Raw genomic sequence first — 22,260 nt, 5'->3', positions numbered from 1 at the left:
AGGAGAAAAACAGTGTGCGGCTTGTTGAAAGCAAAGCACTACCCCCGAGGTGGCCTTGTCTTCCCGCGTCTGGAATCCCGTCTGCCTGAGACGGGCAGTTTGTTGGTATTGCTTGTCCCTTGCCAGTCCCACCAGTGAAACAGGAGGAAAACTAGAGGTTTTCCCGTGGGTCTTTTGAGCTAAAATCAATGCTCATTGGCCGGCATGTCTTTTTGGATGCTGTTGTGAAACCCAAAGGATTTCTGTCAGGACAAATAGATATCTGTCATTCCCCGAAAATGTAACTAAACCGTAAAGAATTTCATTTTAATTAATGTTTGTAAACTTTCATTCTGGAGTAGTTAAGACCTAATTGATGTTTGTATTTAGTGTGTCTTATACCTCCTGTGTGATAGGTGACTGCTGTTTCCATGCTGATGTGTGACTTACCCCTGGCCATTTCCATAACTATTATAATATTTAACGCCTTAATCAGTGAAATTCCCTGGTGGTTTCGTGGACTGTGGCTACTAATGGCCAAACAGCTCAGGAACAATTTGAACAAACATTTAGGAGAAAGTCATAAAAACTCTGGTTGTTATTTTCTTTGGGAAATGAGAACAGTCCTTGCTACCGAATCTCAGCTAAGGGCCCTGCTGGGAGGTGCCAGGTCCTGTTCACTGGGCGTCAGGTCCTTCCCCAGACTTGCCACAACCACAGCCACGTGGGTCCTGGGGATTCTGAACTGCCTGCCCTCAGGGTCGTCCAGAAAGGGGAAAGGAGACCCCACATCCCATGCGGCGCTTGTGTGCTTTCCGTTCTCCACTGTGCTCTTCTTTCTGTTTTGGGGGGAGGGGGAGGAAGAGGGAACTCCATTTTTTGACCAAGAAGATGAGGAGGATGAAGACGTGGCCGTTTATGGAGGGGGCTGGGCTCTGCGAGGACGAGCCCGTCTCTGCCAGTTCTCCCTCATGGAGCGAGCCCCGGGCCGGCCCCACAGCCGTAGTTCTGTTGTCACCACACGGTCGCATTTCTCAAATGCTAAGTTCAAGTGCGTATCCAGCTGGAGCTGCCCCTGTCGGTGGGACCCGGGCACCTGCTGGGAGGTGCTGCTTTGTCCTCTGTCAGGAGGAGGAGGACGGTGAGAGGACGTGAGGTAGCGGCCTTGGCACTGACCGCAGCGGAGAGGAAGCAGAGGCCTGTGGGCTTGAAGAGCCGTCCTCGGGCTCGTGGTGGCCTGTCAGACGAGGCTGGTGTTTCACTGGGGGGCCAGCCAGGGAGCAGCTTGCCTCCTCGGGACTGTGCTGGCCTGTCAGACCTCCATAGTGGGAGGAGGTCGACCAGAACGTTGGGGGCTAACTCAGGTGACACTGCAGGTCACACACAGCAAACTGCAGGGGCCTGGCCGCCAGATCCCTTCACCCCCAAGCCTGCCATGCCCTCCCTGGGACCCTCGGGCCCTTGGCAGGGACGGGAGCTGAGAGCGTCAGGCTCCTAGGCGTGTCTGCCTGCTGCCTTATCTGTTTGGCAGCGTCTCCTGTAATCCTGGGACAGTGGTATTTGGTAGAAACTGAATACAGCCTTCAAGCCTGAAAAACCACACTGCCGCACAGAGACTGGCTGCAGGGAAACAATGAGCAGCTTGCATAGTCTTTTCAGGGGAGAAAAAAAGAAAAATCAAGTCTCTTCAGGAAAAGAAGGTACAGCATCCTGCCTGGGAGATGGCAAGAATTGCTTTACATACAAATTCAACAAATTGTTGGTCGCACAGGGTTGCTTTAGCCGTGTTAAAGGTCTGACCCATCTCTCAGGGAATAATTAGACTTTCTCCCCGAGGGAGCAGCTGCAGTGTCCACACTGGCCCACTCCAAGAAGCGGGGCGACGCGCTGTGTAAGAAGTGGCATCCTCATTAAAGACCCGCTCTGCCCCTCCTCCCTGGTCACCCCTCCTTTTAAGTTTTCACTTCCAAGGTTCAGAAGGTTTGTGACTTTGAACAAGGAACCGAGGCGACTTGTGATTTCGTTCGCTGGATGCGCCGGCCGTGGGGGACGCCTCTGCGAGCTCAGCCCTGCATCAGGTGGCACCTTTATTAATAAGTCACTAGGCTGCTGGGATCCGAGGCCACGCCGTGCATGGTCTCAGGGCGTGGCTTCACCTCCGTGCTCCCAGGCCAGGGAACCTGGAAGGTGTCTTTCCTTCCCCCGGGCACTGCACTGGCCCAGCCCAGAGAGCCCCGCCGTCCTTGGAGGGGGCTGAGGGAGCCGCGGTGCGAGGCTGGGCACCGCTCAGGATGTGTGCAAACACTCAGGCGGTGTGAGCATGAGTAAGTTGTCTCCTCCGATCTGTTTCGTTTCATGTGATAAGAATGTGTGAAGCCCAGGGAACCAGTGCTGCCTGTGTTGGGGGCAGGAGGGGGCCTTTGCACTGCTGCACCCGCAGTGTGGCAGCCTCTGCTCTGCCTGCCCCCACGCACTCATCCCTCAGCGGCACCTGGAGGGTTTGCCGGCTGGGAAACGATCCATACCTGTCCATCTTGCTGAGGCTGCGTAATAGCTGTGGGATCCAGCTCTCAAATGTTCCCTGCTGAGTGTTTGGCTGATGTGTGCTGAGATAGGGTGTTCCCATAGACACGGCCCCAGTCTGGAGTTGGGTGAGTGCTACGGATATCTTTTGTGATTGTGTCTTTGCGAATCCTATCGGGAAAGCTAATCTTTTCATGTTCAGTTACTCAAAGCTTCCCCAACCCCGGGTCAAAACGAAAATTCTATTGTGAGTATGATGTCTCGGTTGGTTTTGAAAGCATCTGCTGTATCCATGAGCTTTTCCTGGGCGTCTTGAGGAGCTAGCTTCTGTCTGCCCTCATGGAGACGGGGTGTGTGTGTGTGTGTGTGTGTGACCTACTAACTACACACTAACAAAAATAATCATAGCAGCTATCAGTCATGCGGTGCTGCTTACATTCCAGTGCCGTTCACAGAACTTTTCACACGTCATCTCATTTAATCCTCACGTTAAACCCATCAGATGCACGCTGACATCTGTCTCTGTTCAGCTCTTGGGAAACTAAGGCTTACGAGTTACAGGATCTGCCCAGATAGAGTCGTCTGATGGAGGGTGCACAGCCTGGCAGTGTTGTCGCTGGATCTGAACTCACAGCTGTCTGATCCGCAGCGTGGAACCGGACGGTGGGCACTGCAGCTGTAACACTGGGCTCTGGGGCAGGCTCCCTGTAGCGGTGTCTCTTTGTTGCCCCACATGTGGTGTTTTTATGGGGAAGCCCTTTCCCCTGCCTGTGCGAACGGTCTGGTGGGGTCGTCTGTGTGCCAGGATGTTCTTCGTGCTGCAGGCTGAGTATGGCCTCTTCATCTGACAGCTTCGTGGATACATTTTATCAGCCTCAGCTTATCTGGCTCTGGGGTTGCCTGTTCCTCTTGTTTTAAGTTTTGTGTTTAAAGGCAGAGGTGGTAGGGAAAGCAACCGGGCAGCTTTCCTCGTTTCTCATTTATTAGAAGGAATTCTTGTGCTAGAAGGAACATTGCCCTGATGCTGGGAGGCGCTGGCCTCTGAGTGAAGGGGTGACAGGCTTCTCACCAGGGTGCCCACTCAAACGGTGGTTTGCAGGAACTGTGTGTGGGTGAGGTCGTGGGTGCAGCAGACACTCACAGGAGCCTCTGACCCTGATGGCACTGAGGGCCCTGGAGTCTGGCCGGGGGCCTGTCCCGCTCACCACCTCCCTCATGCCCCCCTGACTCTGCCTGTTCTCTGTGCTGGGACTTGTGTGAGCTCTGGTGGAAGTTCTACTTAGAAACAGGGCTTGTTCAGACCCATGTCATGGCAGACGGCTTATCTCTGTGACCATGTGCGAGCCACTTTCCCCGGGCTGCTGCCTGACCTACGCCATCTCTTCTCAGCCGCCACCGCAGGGCGCCAACGACCTAGGACAGAGCACAGAGCCGGGGCGTGTCACCATCAGCCTCCCAGGTACCCCGGAGTCCTTGTTTTCCGGAAGTAATTAAGGAGGGGCAGTGATGCCTCACGGCCTGGGTAGCCCATGGAGACGCCCGGCTGGCTCTCCAGCCTCTGCAGCTGAGTGACCATCAGTCATCCCGCCTGTAACACGGGAGGTAAACCTGCCCGGTGACGTGAGGACCTAACATACACGAAGTGCTCGGCACGCTGGCTCAGGAGTGTTCAGACACTGAGAGCTAAAAGCCCGTTTAGTGTTGGACTTGGAGACGGGCGCCCGTTGCTGGATGGTGGGTGGGGCTTGTGAGCCTCTGGCAGCTGGTCGTGTGCCCCTTGGTCATGTGTCCCCTGGTCATGTGTCCCTCAGTCATGTGTCCCCCGGTCGTGTGTCCCCCGGTTGTGTGTCCCTGGTCACGTGTTCCCCAGTCATGTGCCCCTTGGTCGTGTGTCCCCCAGTCGTGTGTGTGTCCCCCGGTCGTGTGTTCCCAGTTGTGTGTCCCCCGGTCGTGTGTCCCTGGTCATGTGTCCCCCGGTCGTGTGTCCCTGGTCACGTGTCCCCTGTCGTGTGTCCCCCTGTCAGAAGGAAGCAAGGGGTGAGAGGTGGGAAGGAGCCTAGGAAATCATGGGGGGGGGGGGTTCTTCTCTGATGAGAGTCACTTCTTCATCTTGCTTCCAATCAGGACTCCGTCTAAAGTACTGCAGAACTTTCTGGACTCTCTCTTTCTGTGTCCCTTTTGCAGCAGTGTCCCTCCCCGTCCCTGGCTCCTGGCCTGGGTGGAGAGGAAGGACCCCACTGCACGTTGTTCTTCATGTACTGAGAGTGTTGTCAAGGCCACCCTACCACCTGCTGTCTCCATCGTATTTTTCTCCCCCAGCTCTACCAACCAAGTCAGTCTATTCCTAGTTCCGCCTTTTGGGGTCTGGTGAGTCTGTTCCATGTTCTGCTGGAATTTTGTTGCCCCTGAGGGATAAACAAGGTCATGGTTGGTGGCAATAGAAGTCCCAGATTCTCTCTGATGGCAGCGTTCTTCTGGACTCCACGCCCCGAGCACTTAGTAGGTTTAAACTCTCATTGAATTCCCTTAGAAAAGTGTGGCTGTATCTTGCCAAAGGGAAAGCCACCCAGCAGATAAAATACGTTTACAAAAGAAAGCTGGTTACTTCCTCCAGCTGTGCCAGTTCCTCCCCCTGCCCCTGGCTCTTTTCTGGGCATGGCCCTGAAGTAGAGGGACCCGCAGGCCTCCTGAGGTCTGGATCTCAAGGAATGGTTTCCAAGTGGGCAAGGCTGACACCCAGCACCTGGCCTGGCAGGCGATGCTGGTGGCCCCCGGGCAGGCCAGGCAGGGATGGATGAGATGCTGTTTCTCTCCACAAGGGCATTTTGAGGTGAGTTCTGAGAGGAGGTCGGGCTCGTGATGGCCGAGGTCCGGTCAGAGCTGAGTGTGCTCTGCTCATGTGGGCAGGTTCCAAAAGGCTCTAGAGTGTTCTTGGAATCATGACTGCCTCTGTGACAGTGACCCACGTATCTCTCTCCTCAAATGTAGACGTGGCCTGCCCAGGCTGAGGTCAGATGGGCGGCCAGGTGGGATCGGCTATCCCGGGGTGGAGAGGAGGCCCTGGGGTGCGGGCTCTGCACACCCCGTCCTCCGAAGGTGCTGGGGTGCAGAGGCCTTCTCTTCACACTCACAGTCGTCAGGGAGCTGGCACAGCAGGTCACGCCTGGTCGTCCTCAGCGTCCTGCTGGCCTGCCTGGCCCATCCCGGACAGACCGTACAGTGATAGACCCCAAATAGCTCACACGGGCAGCAGAAAACACCTGACAAGTCGTGGGCAACACTGAGCAGCGTATGGACCCATGTTAAAAGAGAGAGAAAAGAATGGTTGTGAGCCCTTTGATTAAATTAAAGGTCTTACAATGTTCTGAAATAGCTACAAACATGAAGCTACGCTCCTTTTATCACTGTAAAGCTAAAGCAGATTTTACAAATTAACTGAAACAAAATACAGCACAGAAGAAGTCCCATTCACAAAGGGAATAGTTGTAGCAGGTTATGTAATAGCCACCACTTCTTAGGAGGGGGAGTTCCAGCCCAGCCCTGAGCTAAGCATTTTCTCATTGACTCCGCTTGGCGAGCCTACGAGATCATTCCTGTTTTCCAGACAAGGAAACTGAGGCACAGAGGGCTGCCTCTGTATGTTGCTGAAGTCACACAGAGAGCCAGGCTCTGGACCAGGCTCACTCCCTGTCTGTCCCGATGGCCCTGGGCTGGAATCGCCAACATCCTGGCAAAAGTGCATGAAGTTCCGTGTTTGGTTTCAGTTATTCCCTGTGTATGTGAATCATTCAACATGAAAATCGTTCAACTCGAAGGTGACGAATATTGCTGATGTCAGTGCCATCCTCACCGTTGCTTTTCTGTGATCCACGTGTTTGTTAAGCAGGAGACTGTCTTTTTAGACACACATGGCCGTTGCTTGTGGAAGTTAAATAAGTATGCAAAATAATGTGCCGTGGTGGCATTATTAACATGCTGGACTTATGTCCCATTGCATGCTTTCTCCAAACCACTGACTCTCAGCTATTACTGTGCCATGCAATCAGCCAGGAGCATTTGAGAGGGCGGCAGACTCGGGAGTCTGGGCGAGGCCCAGAGCCACACGTTTGCCGGGCAGTGTGGGGACAGTCCTGCAGGAGGGCACAGGGAATGCCTCACAGACCCCAGCTGCTCCCTCCGAGGGGAGAGGCGGGTGCCTCGTGCAGCTGTTGGCAGCAGGACGCCCCTGAGGACCATACAGCTGGCTTACAACTGCCAGACCGCCTTCCTGGAGGAAGCAGTTCCAGCTGCAGAAGCATCTGGGTTGAGAATGGCACCTCCCTCCTGCCTGCCACATAAACGGACCCGTTTAGCCAGAGCTGGCTTCACGGGTGGGTCAGTAGCCAGGAGGAGCGGGTGTGCCTGGTTTCTCTGAAATGCCCTTTAAGCACATGCTGTTTACTCCACTGCCTGCCAGGGTAGCCAGCATGTAAATGGGCATGAATCACGTAGCATGTCACTGGGCGAGCTGGCATCAGCATAGCCATGGACTTCAGTGTCTACCAGTGTTGGTCAGTAAGAAAACGTTTGAGGGAAGAAACATGGAGGGGAGTGCCCTTTGGATTCTGCTCTGGGGAAGTGGGGAGATGGGTGGTTTTCTCCTCAGTCTGTAGGCCCCAGGGCTCCTCCAGCCGGGCGGCGGCTGCTGTCCTTGTAGAGTTTGGTTCTAATCCAGCTGCCTGGCTCTGGCCCTGGGCTTTGCAGCCTCTGGGCCCAGGTGGTGTCAGCCATGCAGTCCCCCTGTTACACAGTCCCTGAGGCTCAGGGAGCAGGTCTGGAGCATTCTTTCCTGCTGCTGTGCCTAGAAGAGCTCAGATATAAAACTCAGGTGGCACAGAGCGTGCCGGCTCACATGGGAACCAGCAAACATTGCCCTGAAATTTAGGCAGTAAATGTGATGGTTTTAAGCTAAAACCACTTGGAGTGCTAACTGGTGACCTTTGAAATGCATGAAATGGTTTTACACATCTTTTTTTTTTTTCCATTTTATAAGTCGTTTCTGCAGGGCACACCCAGCGTTTTGACTGGGAGGGGCAGAGGGAGGGAGAGCTGCTTGCTCAGTGACTCATGGCCCTTGGAGCCCAGCTTCCTGCTGGCCTGTGCCGGAGGGACCCTGGGGCACTTGCCCCGGGGCTCAGATTCCTGCAGAAGCCCTATCCTTTTTACCTGCCCTCACACTCCTTGGTCTCAGGTGGACTCAAGGGCACAGCACCTGCACAGAAAGCAGTCACCTGCCTGGCAGTGCAGTGCCTGTCGGGACCTAATGAAAATTACGGGTCCGTGGTAATTACAGGAAACCGGTGGCTCTGTCTCCGTGGTGGGTCCATTGAGGGATGGAGGAGGTCGCTCTGACAAAAGGACTGAATTAGAAGTACGAACTCCTTAAGTTACTGGGATGCGAATTTACGTTATCGGGATGAAAATTTGATTTTATTAGGATGAAATTATGATTAAATTGTGGAAAAAATGCATATAAAATTTACCATGCCAACCGCTTGAAAATATTCGGTTCTGTAGTGTTACTTACGCACATTCACCTTGCTGTGCAGCCAAACTCCAGAACTCTTCATCCTGCGTACTGGACTCAGTTAAACAAAACATCTCAGTTAAACACAACGTTAAACCCATTCAACACCCCGCCCCGTGACCCCGTCCTTATTTTCCTAGGCTGTTTTGTGGTCTCTTGCTATAATGTATACGTCTCTTAAAGACAGACTTTTCCTAAATAAATGATATGTTGAAGCTTGTTTTCTAACAAATCTGGATTGAGCATTTTGGCACATCAAATTATACGCTTTTAAAGAATATTTAACCAGGACTGGCATAACATTGTTTTTTAAAAATTTGTTTCAGTCACATTGTTTTCAAACACCATAATTTATCCACAGTCTCATTGACCTGTGGTTACATTATTGTATGTTGTTTGCTATTGTAAATGACGTGCTGGGCAGCTGTGAACCTCCCACAATGCACTCCATGGGGTTATTTCTTTAGGATGAATTTCAGAAACGGAATTCCTGTGTGTGAGACCTCAGGCCAGGCTGCCCCCAAGGCAACGATTGGTGTATAGGAGGATTGAAGGCCTTGAGAGCTGTCACCCCTTTGTAGGTCCTCAGATGGGCAGGACATGGGACAGGAGGAGGCATGAGGCCGGCAGGCCTGCTTTCCAGCCCTGCTCGACACCAGTCAGCCCCGGTCACCGTGTGCCTTTGCCAGGGCTATCCATCTCTCTGACCCTCAGTTTTTTCAGCTGCAAAATATTTGGGGCTCAGTGAAGTGAAGTTGCTGAGATTATTGGCATGTGTTCTGGTGTCAAGTCAGTGGGAGCCATTATCAAATACCCAGGGCCTATAGAAAATGGGTTCTTATGTAAAATAAGTGAATACACATGTAATATCACACACACACACACACACACACACACACACACACACACACACACCTGCATAAAGTCATCAGCTCAGTGCCTTCCCTGATTGTCCGGAGGAGACAAGAATTTCTAAAAATGTTCATCAGAGAGGGTGACTCATTGCCAGGTGTTTAGAGAGCTCCTGCAAGGTGAACTGCGAATTCAAAGCATTGCCAGAAAGAAGGCGAAAGGAGAGGAAAGGGGTTGGAGTCACTCATCTCGCCACCAAACAGCCTCCTGCATCCACAGTGGCTGGTGTCAATCGGTGTTGGTCTGACGGACTTTCTGCCTAATTTAGTGTCTTGATGTCGTCATGCTCAGTGTCATGGCACCCTGGATTCCAGACGCTCAGCTGGTCAAGGAGGCAGAGCTGGGGTACAGCTCAGTGCAGGCCCTGAGCTGACAGGGTGACATAACCACCCGTGACCCCGAGAGGGATGGCCCATGCAGGCTCCCACCCCCACCCACACCTTGAGCCGTGAAAATAGCCCCAGTGGGGTGAACACGGTGCAGACGTGTTCTTTCTAGGGACACTGCTTTTCAAAAACACTTCCTCTGTTTTCCTTAATTGTTTGTTTTCTGTTAGCACTGAAATGTGCCAACATACTGATTTTAAAAAGGAAGTGCGACTCAGAAGGGATTTCTGAGGAGCGACAAATGCTTGTAAGAATTGACGATGAGGGAAGCACTTCAAAGCTGCTGGGTATTTATTTCCAGGCGGTTGTGTTATTACTTCCTGAGTTGGAAGCAGCACCTTCATTCAACCCTCTCTCTCGTCATTTAAGGAGGAAGATGAAGGCTCGCGCTCCCCCTCCTCCTGGGAAGGCTGCCACTCCGAATGTGTCCAGCGGACAGAACCCTCCCCGTGGCGTGTCCCCCGTCTGTCAGCAGAACCCGCCCCACATGCAGGACGCCCCGCGGGACAGCGCAATGGACGTCACCGTGGTTCTGCCCAGTGGGATGGAGAGGAGGACCGTGGTGAATGGCAGGTAGGGCAGGCCCTGCCCTCAGCGTGCACGTCCGAGGGCAGCCAACAGTGGTCCCACTGTGCTGTACTTCCCCAGTGTCAGGTCGGGCCCGGGGCGTCAATCTGGGCATCTGGGCCTACGTGACAACCGGAAAATGATTTTATAGGCTGTTTGAACACACACGTTGGGAACACCGCCCCAGCCTTGGTGGCTGCCTAGAGCTGTTGAGTTTGGGGTACAGCATCTTCAACTTAGGTGACGCCAAAATGCTCTCCAGGGGCTGTCCAGGGGAGTGCTGGGGTCTGCACACCGGGAACCCTCCCGGAGCTGTGGTCCCAGAGGAAGGGCTGGGGGCGGGAATGAGCTGTGGGAGGTGGCAGATGCTCTGTAAGCGAGAGTCAGGTTCCGAGAGTTTCTGTTTCTTTATTTTCCAAGTGTCCCTCGTTCTGAGTCCACTTTCCCACTTCACTGTCACTTGAGGAGCGTGCAGTAATGTGACAGGTTTAAACTGCTTTAATAGATGTGTGGCATTTTAGTAGTGAACGTGTTATGGTTCCCCCACCATTCTTATATTTTGGGGCCAATTTCTAGTTACATTGAACAAAACCACTTCAGTGAGGTATGATTAACACACGAAACACTACCTGTTTCATTTTACAATTTGGTGAGGTGTAGGTAAGTACACATGCGCGAGCCCCTCACCTGTTAGTCTAGTTACCTTTGTTCCTAAAGAAAATGGCCATGGGGTCCAGTTCATAAATGCACAAGGAGCGGTGGCATGCCTGCCTGAAAAGTAAAAATAAGGTGTTGGAAAACATTTTCAGACTGAACACATGCTTCTAATTGTGACTTTATTTTCCCCCTTACAGTGGAAGCCACTGCCGTGTTGTTTTGCAGTGTAGCTACGCATGAGAATAGGGACAACCATAGCGATTGAGGATTAAGTAATTTTCTTTTCTAAGGAGCCCATTATAATCCCTTCTCCAAGGTTTCCTGGGGACTGAGTGTGTCAGAGCAGCAGCCTGCAGGCTTCCTTGACTGGGCCGCCCGTGTAGTAACTATTGCTCTTTCAGCAGCTTCATGTTTTGGGATTGGTTTTATCTGTCATACTCTTTAATATTACAAGTGTGGGCTAAAATCCAGTTCCTGACCCTTGCTTAAAATAGATCTAGTGTGTTTATCAACATGGGTTCTCTGCCCTGTTTTATTAGAGGACATAACCACCATCTCATAGGATAAGCAAGTGGTTTGTAATCTGTGGTGAGCCCCTAACCGTGTTATTTCCTGACATGAAAGCGTCTCGTAAAGAAAACATGATACTAATTGGAGTCTGCTGGTTCCCTTCTGCATATCCCAGAGATTTTTTTCCCCAAGCTTCCTTGGGCGTTAGCAATGCCAGTGTACGTCCCAGGTTGTCCTTACAAAGATTGAGAGCTGGTATTTCAGGCTGATCGTAGGGAATGTGCTGTGGCCTCCGTGGAGGAAGGGTGCCACCAGCACTTCACTGCCCAGGGCCTCTGGAAGGAGGCCCTGGAGTCCATCACTTTAATTGGGGCACAAGTAGAGCGAAGATCTTTGAAGAGACAACGCCCTTAACCGAAAGAGAGCTTCGTAAACTGTGTCAAGCATTAGAAGGTCGGGGCTGTGTCATGTTGAGGTGGCAATTAGTCCTCTCCAAGTTGGCACACGTCCCCAAGGGACCCGGGCACGAAATGGCAGGTGTGCCCTTTGCAGAATAGAGGGAATCTCCCTCGAGATTCAGTCCTGTGATTCTGACCGTCAGACCCCTTTACAGGACACGTTTGCGACCATGAGGGACTTTTAGGTCCCGACCCTTGTAAAGCAGTGCAGGCACTGGGCCTCCACGTCCCCTCTGGACACAGCCCGCATGTTTCAGGTGACGGCAAGGGAGGCTGTGGGGACCCTCCGCCTGCCCGGCTGTCCTCCATCTGCCAGCCCCCTGCAGCCCCGGGGTGTCGGAGCTGCCTCTGGTTAGGGAAATAGCTGTGCGGTCGGCCTGCTTCTCTGATGGGCCTGTGGCCTGGGCCTTGCTCCCAGGTGAACGGGCACAGGGCTGCAGGGCCCGAAGGAAGCGCACTCTTCTCCAGCAGCCGGTGAGTTAAGAAGGTGCAGTTTTGATGCTGGGGAGTCCACCGGAGAGGTAGGCTGTTCCCTAAATAGCAGGCTAACAGTCACGTTTGGTTGGGTTCAGTTTGTCTTACAGTTTCACTTGACCGATACCGTTTTTATAGACTTTCTTTTTATTTTAGAGCAGTTTTAGGTTCATAGCAAAATTGAGAGGAAGGTACAGTGAGTTGCTACGTACCTGCCCCCCCACACACACTCACACAGCCTCCCCCACTACCAGCGTCCCCACCGAGCAGGACCTGTTCCAGACGATGGGCCTGCAGTGACACAACACTGTCCCCCAGAGTCCCCAGCTTACATTAGCGTTCACTCGGTGCAGTGCCTTCTGGGGGTTTGGACAAATGGACAGTGGTGTGTGTCCACCGTTACAGTATCAAGCCACGTATTTTCATTGCCCTAAAAACCCCCTCAGAGAATATTCCTGGGACACGGAGCTCACGGTGGTTCACGGTGGTTACAGCAGCTTTGGATGAACCCTTTCTTATCAGCCCACACGATAGCTTTCATCATCCAGGTCCTAACGCACCATTTCTCGTGACCACCGCCCTAAAATGTTTCTGCCTCAGTAAGGCTTTGTGTTTGGGCTAAACCCCAGAGAAGTTGGGGGGTGGGGAAATCACTGTGCATTGCAAACTGGAATCATCCACCTGCAATTATGAAACTCCTTCCTGTGAGGGACTATGTAGATTCTAACTGCTACCCTGGGCACAGGTGGGCACGCTCTTTACTAGGCCTGCTGTTGGTGCCCTTATTGTTTTGGGCTTGATGTCCTACCAGTCAGACAGAGGGGGAGTCTCATTTTGCGGGATCTTAAAGAAAAAAGAAAATGATTTATTCATTGAGCGAAATACACACTGAACACCTAACTTTTATGAGGCGCTGGGAAGAGGACATCCCAGCAAGCAGAAGGAAATGATAGCATTTGCAAAGTGACCAGTGTGTGCAAGAGGCAGGCAGGTTAGAGCTGGACCCAGATGTGAGCCTGGAGCCGTGCCGCTGGCCGACAGACGCCCCTGGCACCGGGCTTCTTCAGGCATCTGTCTCTTTGGTGTCCTGTCTTGTGTTCTGTCTGAGTGTTCCCTTGTACAGGACCTTTTCGGGACTGACCACCTCTGGGAGGGCCCCACTCACATTAGGCCACCTCATGTCTCTCTGGTGCCACATGATGCCACCAGACGGGACTTCCTCCCTGGTCTTCTCTGACTCTGTTACACTGGAGTTTGCCTCACCCAGGGCTTGGGGCCAGATGCTGGCCTTGGTCCCACACACGAAACTAGGCCACGTTCAGCCAGTTTAAGATTTGACAGTGCAGGCAAGTTGTGTGTGTGGGGAAACATCATATCCAGAATCAGCTGCCTCAATGTCATGTGTAACGTTGGCACCGAGGGACCTGTTTTTCCAATGAAGGTCTATGTCGTAAGTGCTAATTTCATGAGGACTTGGGGTGCACTGGTTTCCAGTGTGGTCCCTGACCAACACTGACCGCATCCCCTGGGAACTTGTTAGAAACGCAAATTCCCAGCCCAGAGTTGTGAGTGAATCAGAAACCCTAGGTGGGGCCCCTGATATCTGCTTTACCAGGCCGGGATTTGGGGTTATGTGCGTGCTAGGCTGTGACAACTTCTGAGTCAGTGTTTCACATATGTTACCGATGATTGGCTTGATAGACGGAAGATGACATTGGCAGCTTTTGCGATCTCTGGGGATTACATTCTAAGATCAATTCAAATATTTGACAGTGTGTGTGCATCTGTTTACTTGCTGGAAGGGGACCCTGGGTGGGGATGAGACGGGACACAAGAGTCAGCATCAGATGGGCCAGGTCCCAACCCCAGGTCCACCCCTTCCCAGGATCCCAGGAGAGCAGCCCCTGCCTCTCAGACTTGGGGGTCTGAGACGGGATAGCGTGACGTGCACAGCAGGCTCCCTGCCACCAGGGCGGCGCAGTCAGAGGTGATAACACCATGTCATGTTCAGCCTTGTTAGAAGTCCGTTTTCCATGCTGAGGCTTTTCAGTGGAGTGTCGCATCTCTTGGGTGTTTTCTCTTCCCCGTTTTGTTGCCTTAAGCTGTTGTTAAGATAGAGAAGATTGTTATCCAGGATTGAAGGAATCAGACTTCGTAGCACGAGAAGTGTGCCCGCCGTGGGGGCACTTGTGAGGGTTAGAATCACCCGCCCCCAGAGAGCCGGGAGAAGGGCCGTCTCCTGAACGTCACAGGTGGTGCCAGTGTCCACTGGGAGTGCCCCTGGTTAAGGCACATGATTTACTTAATCACTTTCTAGACAGTAGGCGGGGGTGAACACTGCTGTGGAGATGGTTTTGAAACAATCAGCATTACTGATATTCCTCATCTGTAGCAATTGAATGAGAAATAGGGCACCTGGGGCTCCACCTGTGGTTTTCCTGTCCCATGTCCATGCCCCTCAGCAGCTCACAGCCCTCGCGTGAGTGACAAGTCAGCGGTGGCCAGTGCCTGTGTGTTTGCAGGCCTGGTGCGGGTCCCACACCTGCACTCACCTGGTCCCCGGACCCCCGGAGAGCATAATTCTGGCCTGTAATCGTAGCCGTGCCACTTAGTGGTTAAGACAGAGATTAAAGGAAAGGACCCATGCTTTCGTGAGAGGTGTAGGTGCCACTTCTTGGGAAATTAGAAAAGGAGAGGTCGGCTTTAAATGTAACAGCGCTCTACCACGCAAAGCTGCAAGATGACGCTGCAATTCCCATTCTTTGGGGTGATCCGAAGTGTTGCTCTCTTCCCTCAGTAAATAGTTGCCTGTGATGGAAGCATTATGAAGACGTTTGATGTTCAAAAGTAAGGTTTTTAGTTTTTATGTGTTCAAGAAGGCGTACTTTCTTTAGCAAAATAAAGAAAGCTATTCCAGTTTTAATATACTGCATTATATTCATGAAAATGTAATGTCTTGTGCCCATCAGTGCAGCGGGTCCTCCGGTGACACCCAGCGTCATTTTGTTATAACCGTGATGAGGTGCTGTAGGAACTTAACTCTCGTGTGTATCAATTAGCCTATAGAAAAACTGGTTTTGTTATATGGTGGTTCACCTAAAAGTCACAGAACCTGTCGATGAAACTCAGTGAGGACTTCCTACAATGCCATTTGTGCTAACTGACCTTACAGGATTCACACACGGTGGACCTACCTAGAAATGTGACCGTCTGCCCAGCTATTAGGACTTGGATGTACTGGCTGATCTTTCGGTATTGTTTATCGCTGTTGAGAATGTTAAGATATTACTGTAAAATCACACGTAAGGAGATAATATCCCGCCATCTTTCTCCATGAGCACAGCTGCTCTGCTCTGTCACCCACGGTTCATTTACGCTGTCCTCACTCAGCTCGTGGGAGGGAGGGTGCAGGTTCCCCCGATGACCATGATGTGTCCCTTTTCCAGCCATGCCATGATGGACCTCCTGGTTGAACTGTGCCTTCAGAACCACCTGAATCCGTCTCACCACGCCCTGGAGATCTGGTCCTCGGAAACCCAACAGCCTTTGAGTTTTAAGCCAAATACTTTAGTTGGGACTCTGAATGTGCACACTGTATTTCTGAAAGAAAAAGTTCCCGAAGAGAAGGTGAAGCCTGGACCGCCTAAAGTGCCTGAGGTCAGTAGGATGGGAGCCCTTTGTCGTGCAGTGACACGCGGGTGCTGGAAGTGCTTTGCAGGGGGCTGGGGAGCCCCTGTTACCTTAGTAACACATGCAGACAGCTGTGGGGGGCGTCTCTCCATCCATACTAGTAAAGATAGGCACTAAACCGAGTTTATGTTAGAAGACAGAAGTCTCCAGAATAGGTGTATTGTTGTAACGTTGCTCCTTTGGGTATTTTAGAAGAGGAAGGCGTCTAGAGCAGAGCATTCCTTTTGAACTTCCTGCCCAGGTGGAAACGGTCCATCATCCTGCACTTGGCAAGGTGATAGCCACTGGCCCCGTGTAGCTACTGAGCACGTGAAATTCAGCTATTGTGATCGGAAAACTGAACGTGTAATTAATTTAAACTCAACCACAACTAGTGGGTGGCTACCGTTCTGGACTGGTTCTGGAGGTTCTGGTTCCGTCTGGAGGTCTCCCTGCCTGGGGGGCCAGCAGGATACGTAGATCTGAGCATCTTCTTAGGGCAGGGGAGGGGACATTCCTTTTGAAAAATGGATGTCGGAAATGTTTACTCATTGCAGATGGAGAATGTCTTATTCATTGATTTTGTTCAGGCTTTGGGTTATTGATTAAAACTCACGGCAGCTGCTTATCGTGCTTTTTAAATAAGGCTTTGCTGTGGTTCTTTAGCTCCACTTACAAGCAGTGCTATTTCATATGTTTATATTCTTGGATGTATAAAATGTCTCCTGCTTTGAAAAATGTCAATTTGGCCAATATTTCATCTCCTGTGAATGTCTAGGTTTGGGTGGTTAGTACATTTTAACTGATGCCATCCGTGTACACATTTTTGGAAAGTGTCTTTGTGAATTCTTTAAGCAAAATCAGTATTCAGGGACGAGGGACCGTGTTTACACCCTGTGGCCTCTCTTACCCTCCTGGCCCCCGGGTGCTAACCCCAGGGGTAGGGGAGCTGAGGGCTGTGCATGATTTCAGTTCCAGAAGCATGGGAAAGGCTCTGTGCAGTCCACCTTCCCTCCTAAAGTTCATCGAACCCTGGCACGCAGACTGGGCCGGAGAATGAGGGCCGCTCGGAGCCTCTGGTAGGAAACCCATGCTCACTGGGTCCACCCACCAGGCTCTTGGTGCCATGTGGGTGAGCGGTAAAGGCCAAGTAGCAGTTCACTGCATGCGACTCTGGCAGATTAAACGTTTCTGATGGGCCACTTTGTAGACATTTGGAATTAGCTTTAGTCAAAGTGGTTGTTTTTCTTTCTGATTACCATGTGTTGTTTTAAAAACCAAAATGTTTGAGCTTAAGCTATCTCTGTGTGTGTGGTGTGTACATGTGAGTCTGTGTGTGCACAGACGTGCACTCTATGTATCTATGCAGGTATCCACGTTCCTATGTGGGTATCTTGGCTTCTTAAACAAAAATTAGATGTCTTCTTCCATGAGGGGTTTTCTTTATGTCAAACTCCTCATAATCTATTATTTTCCCTTAGAAAATGTATTTGAGTGCATTGTGGTCAAGTCTGGTCAGAACCCCTGACAGGCAGGCAGGCAGACAGACAGCGTCTGCATTGGATTGCAGCTGGCAGCCCCCGCTGGTGTCCATGCCCCTGTGTTGTTAGCAGTTTGTTCATTAGTCAGACAGAGTCTGAGGGAGAGTCGTTCCACTGGATGTTTATTGTTCACTAGTCAGCATGCCATTCTCCCCCACGACCACTGGATTTGTGGAAACACGCAGGCCGCTCCGAGTCTTGCCAGCCCACTTCCAGTGTAGACAGCGCTGAAGCGCGGTGCGAAGGTGCACTCACAGCCTTCTCTGTGTCCGGTGTGTTCTCCCAGAAGTCCGTGCGTTTGGTAGTGAACTACCTGCGGACGCAGAAGGCCGTTGTGCGTGTCAGCCCCGAGGTGCCGCTGCAGAACATTCTCCCGGTCATCTGTGCGAAGTGTGACGTCAGCCCCGAGCACGTGGTGCTGCTCAGGGACAACGTGGCCGGCGAGGAGCTGGAGCTCTCCAAGTCCCTGAGCGAGCTGGGGATCAAGGAGCTGTACGCCTGGGACAATAAGAGAGGTGAGTCCTCCCCATGAGAACACGGGCCGCGCGCTGCCAACTGTAGCCCTCCCTGCAGCACTGCAGCGGCCAGGACATGGGTGCCTGACTTTTCAGGCACCTCGAGTCGTGTCCAAACCAGAGCTGACGTGGGCAGAAACCAATCAGGCTGCTGTCGTGCCCTGACTGTAATTCCGCCTTTTCCCCCTGAGTCCTGAGCATGTCCGTTACCCCTTCTCCTGTGAGCTTCCGGGAGATAAGAGCGGGAAAGGGGAGGAGAAATGCGGAGGTCCACCCCAAGGGAACTCCCCGAACCCACAAAGAAGCCACATTCTCCTGCATTTCCTTTTCAGGGGCCCAAGTCTGAAACATGGCTCATAATCCAAACAGTGGCAAAAATACACTGAGCTGTTCCCTAACGCTGCCCAAATTTCCCTTCAGTCCCTCAAGACAACTCATGAGCTCGGCCACTGTTGATGCTGGGGACACCTTACCCCTCGTGTGAATTTGGTACTTGGCCTGAGGTCACCGTTAGAGCCATTGAGGAGTGTGGCCGCTGGAGAGGCCAGTCCGGGGACAAGGCCTGATATGTCCCTGATTGACAGAGGGGCTGACTGGATTTAAACAACACTCAGCTGCTCCCCCATTAATATTCTTTGACCTTAGAATTATTAAACTGGACTTTATAAAAGTATCTATTTTAATAAGCTTCATTTGATATTTGTGGCTTTTTTATTTATTCCACAAATAGTGAACAAGTTGGGCTTTTAAAATACATACATATTCAAGTTTTCCATGTTTTTCTTCAGCTTTTTCTGAAATTCTTATAATACAAAAATAGATTTATTTTATTACCGAAGTGACTGTGAAATCAGTGATCATATGGGGACTTCTCTCACCCCCAACCCTCCTGGAGGTTCCGGTCCCCAGGTCTCATTTGACATTGAAGAAAGGGTTTTAGCTCAATTACATATAAGAAGCATAGACTATTTATTCCTTCCCCCAAAAGTGTTCTGACATTTGAGAGCAGTGCATCTTGTGTTGGAGCCAGTTATCTTGTTAAACTCAGACAAGGTCGTTCTCAGCATCTGCTCCCAGCCTGGGTGTAGCCAGGGTGTCTGTCTGCTTATATCTGCCTGACTTAAATTTGGTTTCTGTGAGTCTCTGGAAACAGAGCTTTCGCTTGGCAAGGCAGAAAGGAAAAGAAAAACTGCCCACGATTAAGTACGTGAAAGAGAGCACCTTACACAAAGCAGCATTTCGGTTTTACGCCACCCGTCAGGTGTATCTTGGAAGGGAGACGTAGAGCCTGTTACCCGGGAGCAGTGGGATAGAACCGGGCTCTCCGCTCGGGAGTGGAGCCCAGCAAGCCTGTGGCGTCCGCAGCACAGAGCTGAATGTTCCTCGGGAAACCTTCCCAGATTTGGAGCCCCCTCTTTGGTCCCCACACAGGGAGGACACACAGGTGCAGCCCCTGACCACCAGACTTGGAAGCACTTCTGCACTTGGGGAAACAGCTGTGCCCAAGTCCCCGCGTCCCCTTCTGCACTGCCTTGGGCACCTGTGAGGGATCTTTTCCCTTGGGACCCCAGCAGCCGCCCCAGAAAATAAAGGAGAAGCACCCAGTGTTGCGGGGGGCCTGCTTCAGCCCAGGGCCGGCATTCCTTTCCTCTGGATCGTGCTGTGGCCACGTGCCAGCTGCCTGGAAATACTTGATTCCCACCCAGCCCAGTGCCTCCATCCTCCCCTGCTGACAGTGTTTGAAAAGCAAAGAGGGCATCCTGGAGGACATCCTGGGGAGCCCTGTCCTCTGCCCCTCTCCAGTTACGTCCCCTCCCAGGCCAGCAGCTGCTCCAGAACTTGGGGAGGAGAGGCGGGGCTGCAGGGGATGTGTTGCTAGGCAGAGGCCTTCCTCCTGGGGAATTCCTGGCCTTCGCAGCTTGAGAGCAGAAGACTTTGCTGCCACCTGCTTCCACAGTGGTGCTTAGCAGCCCGGCAGCTGCAGGCTGCAGGCGCTCAAGGCCAGGAAGCAGGCTGCTTTGCACTTGGCCTTCTCCTGGGTAGGCACAGGCAGCCCCCATCCGAGGGGCTGAGGCCTTGGCCGGGCACAGCTGCGGATCTCAGAGCTGCCCCTCACTCTCCCCTCGCCTGCCTTTTCCAGCTCTTCTGACCAAAACTCAGTCGGAGCCTTTCCTGAGCTATCGAGGTACAGTGAGCCTGGAGCGCTTGGCGGGCCAGGCTGCACTTTGCATGGCTCTGGGCTGGGGCGCCGCACGGAGTGACTGTGCAGGAGCCCGGGGATGCAGGTGTGGCTTGCAGCACCTGGGGGCGGGGGCGGCACCTCCGGGGGCGGCACCTCTGGGGGCGATTTGACGCTAAAATGAGGTTGTGGCTTGGTTTCTTGCCTCCCTGGTTGGCTAAGAGAAGAATGTCCATCATGTGAGGATTTGCTGTGCAGATCTGATTGGTAAGAAACAAAGGAGGCTGTTACACGAAACAGCCCTTTATGAACACAAGTTTAGGGCAGAGCAGAAGCCGTCCATGCAGAAGAGGCACCATCCTTCTTGCCTGTACTTACTGCCCTCGAGGTCCATCCTGCCTGCTACAGAATTTAGGGCGGTGTGGGTTGTGACATTGAACCTTTGCTGTCATGGACACGTATGTGAGTGATCCGTCCAGAGTTTGGGTTTATTCTGACACCTACTTCTTAGTAGGTTACATATGGATGTGTATGTAATTAGACACATGTATTTGCATATACTACATATACACAGGCTTAGACATGCACATATATTGGGGTTTTAACGAACCTTTTGGACTATATAACATACAGTCCAGCAAGTTCATTAAAATCCCAGTGAGTTTTTACATCTTACAGAAATTCCATGTTTGTTAACTGTTTAGCAATAGATTTTATGTCGATGAAAGCAGTGAATGCAGGCACACTTGGCATGGGCCGGCGCCCGGTGGGTGCCGTGTGTGACAGTGCTGTGGCCTGGCCGCCATCCATGCTGCTCTTGTGTGTGTATGCGTCCGTCGTGGGTGGGACAGATGGCTGTCACACGTTGTAAGAAGCACCATGACTGGACTGACGATTTGAGCAGCACAGTCACTTACGTGAAGCCTTATTAGTTCTGGTTGATTTGTTGGAATTGGGCTGAGAAGAGCGAGGGGACTCAGACAGGCCTGTGTGCCCCTGGCCTCAGGGCAGCAGCGGACACTCGGGGTCATGCCTGTGAGAGCCCTGCCCATGTCACATCCTCAGAAGCGACCTGGTTCTCCCGCTGCCTTTGCTTGCTTGCTGACCTGGTCACGGAGGCCCTGGCTTCCCGTTTTCTCACCTGGGAAAGTGAGGGAGTGGTTCGCATTCGCTGGGGTTCAGGGGCTCCTGCAGCGAGCGCCCCAGCCCCCTGCACCCCTCAGTTCCCCTCCGTCGTTCTCCAGATCATTTTCGTGCTTCTGAACCGTATGTGCTTTCTTACTGATTAAGCCCCACTTTCCTCAGCTTTGTTAGCCTCACTCTACGTGCTCACGGGCAGCTGGGGCCCAGCTCAGCACGGAATCCAGGCCCTGCTGCCTCCAGGCAGCCGCAGGCTGTGGCCACTGAGGAGGTGCCTCTCGGTCCCCATGGGCAGCTCTGGGCCAGGGCCGCCCCATAGCCTGCAGCTCTGTGGGGACGGTGGCCAGCCGCTGCCACTGTCCAGGGAGAGAAACCAGGGGCCCAGTTTCCTGACAGTTTTCTGACCCCTCTTACATTCTGTGGTTGGTGTCCTAGCGGTGTGCCTGTAGCATGGTCTCTCACCTGTCAGCCCCTGTCATGTCATACATGACCTCTATCATGTCACATGCTACTCCGTTCTAGACACACGCTAGGTGTGGACGCACGCATTGAGGTAACCCCGGCTGACACACACCTGCCCTTGAGTGCAGTCCAGTTTACCTTCAGCTCTGTGCCTAACAGGGCTTGGATGCGGCTCGCTGTGACATCCCCGAGCCTGTGTGTCCCGTGTTGATGCACGTCACACCTCGTGACCGAAGCCATCTGCTTGTGGCTTTGGATGTGCAGGCACTGGTCGGCTTGGCTGGAGCCGCTGCATGGACCGAGCGCCTGCCCCGTGACTAAAACCCACGCTGTGCCACTTACAGAATGACGTCGTGAAGATGCGTGTGTGGTGTTTGTGCTGCTGGGTGGGCAGTATTGGTGTCCAGGCATGTGTCACTAACACACTGACCTTCACGTCTGCGCTCTAATTGGAGTGTGACATTCTGGGTCAGCAGACAGAACGTCGACTGATGTTTACCTTGTGTGGGTTGATATTCTGAGGGCAGACTTTGTAAAGTCCCAGTCCAGATTCTTCCACGCGTGGCCTGGAGGGCTGGCTGTGCTGCAGTGGTGTGGGAAGTCATTCCTGTCCTTCAGGAACTTCGCAGTTGTCCCTCCTCTTGCCGCATCTGTGTGCCTCGGGAGAGAACAGCTGGATGAGTTGGTGACAGAGGCCTTTGGAGTGTCAGGACATGGTCCGG

The 22,260-nt window shown here is 52.5% G+C and overlaps 1 protein-coding gene across 8 annotated transcripts in view; it reads left to right on the top strand.

Moving 5' to 3' along the window:
- The window catches only part of COBL (cordon-bleu WH2 repeat protein), a 177,353-nt gene that overhangs the window by 56,870 nt on the left and 98,223 nt on the right, over nucleotides 1-22,260 (top strand). For 3 of the 8 annotated variants that reach the window (XM_074341038.2, XM_074341031.2, XM_074341036.2), the window contains exons 2-4: nucleotides 9,736-9,939; nucleotides 15,479-15,689; nucleotides 17,529-17,757. In XM_074341038.2, the coding sequence (XP_074197139.2) occupies nucleotides 9,736-9,939; nucleotides 15,479-15,689; nucleotides 17,529-17,757 (644 nt within the window). Of the gene's footprint in view, nucleotides 1-2,097; nucleotides 2,304-9,735; nucleotides 9,940-15,478; nucleotides 15,690-17,528; nucleotides 17,758-19,897; nucleotides 19,943-22,260 lie in introns of those variants that run through there. The other 5 variants (XM_088797645.1, XM_074341032.2, XM_074341030.2 and 2 more) reach the window with 3 other exon arrangements.

The sequence above is a fragment of the Rhinolophus sinicus genome, chromosome 4 (assembly GCF_057876585.1).
Source record: "Rhinolophus sinicus isolate RSI-liver-muscle chromosome 4, RSI-T2T, whole genome shotgun sequence".
Lineage (NCBI taxonomy): Eukaryota > Metazoa > Chordata > Mammalia > Chiroptera > Rhinolophidae > Rhinolophus > Rhinolophus sinicus.
Note: the sequence above shows the minus strand (reverse complement) of the source record. Positions and strands in the feature narration are given on the sequence as shown.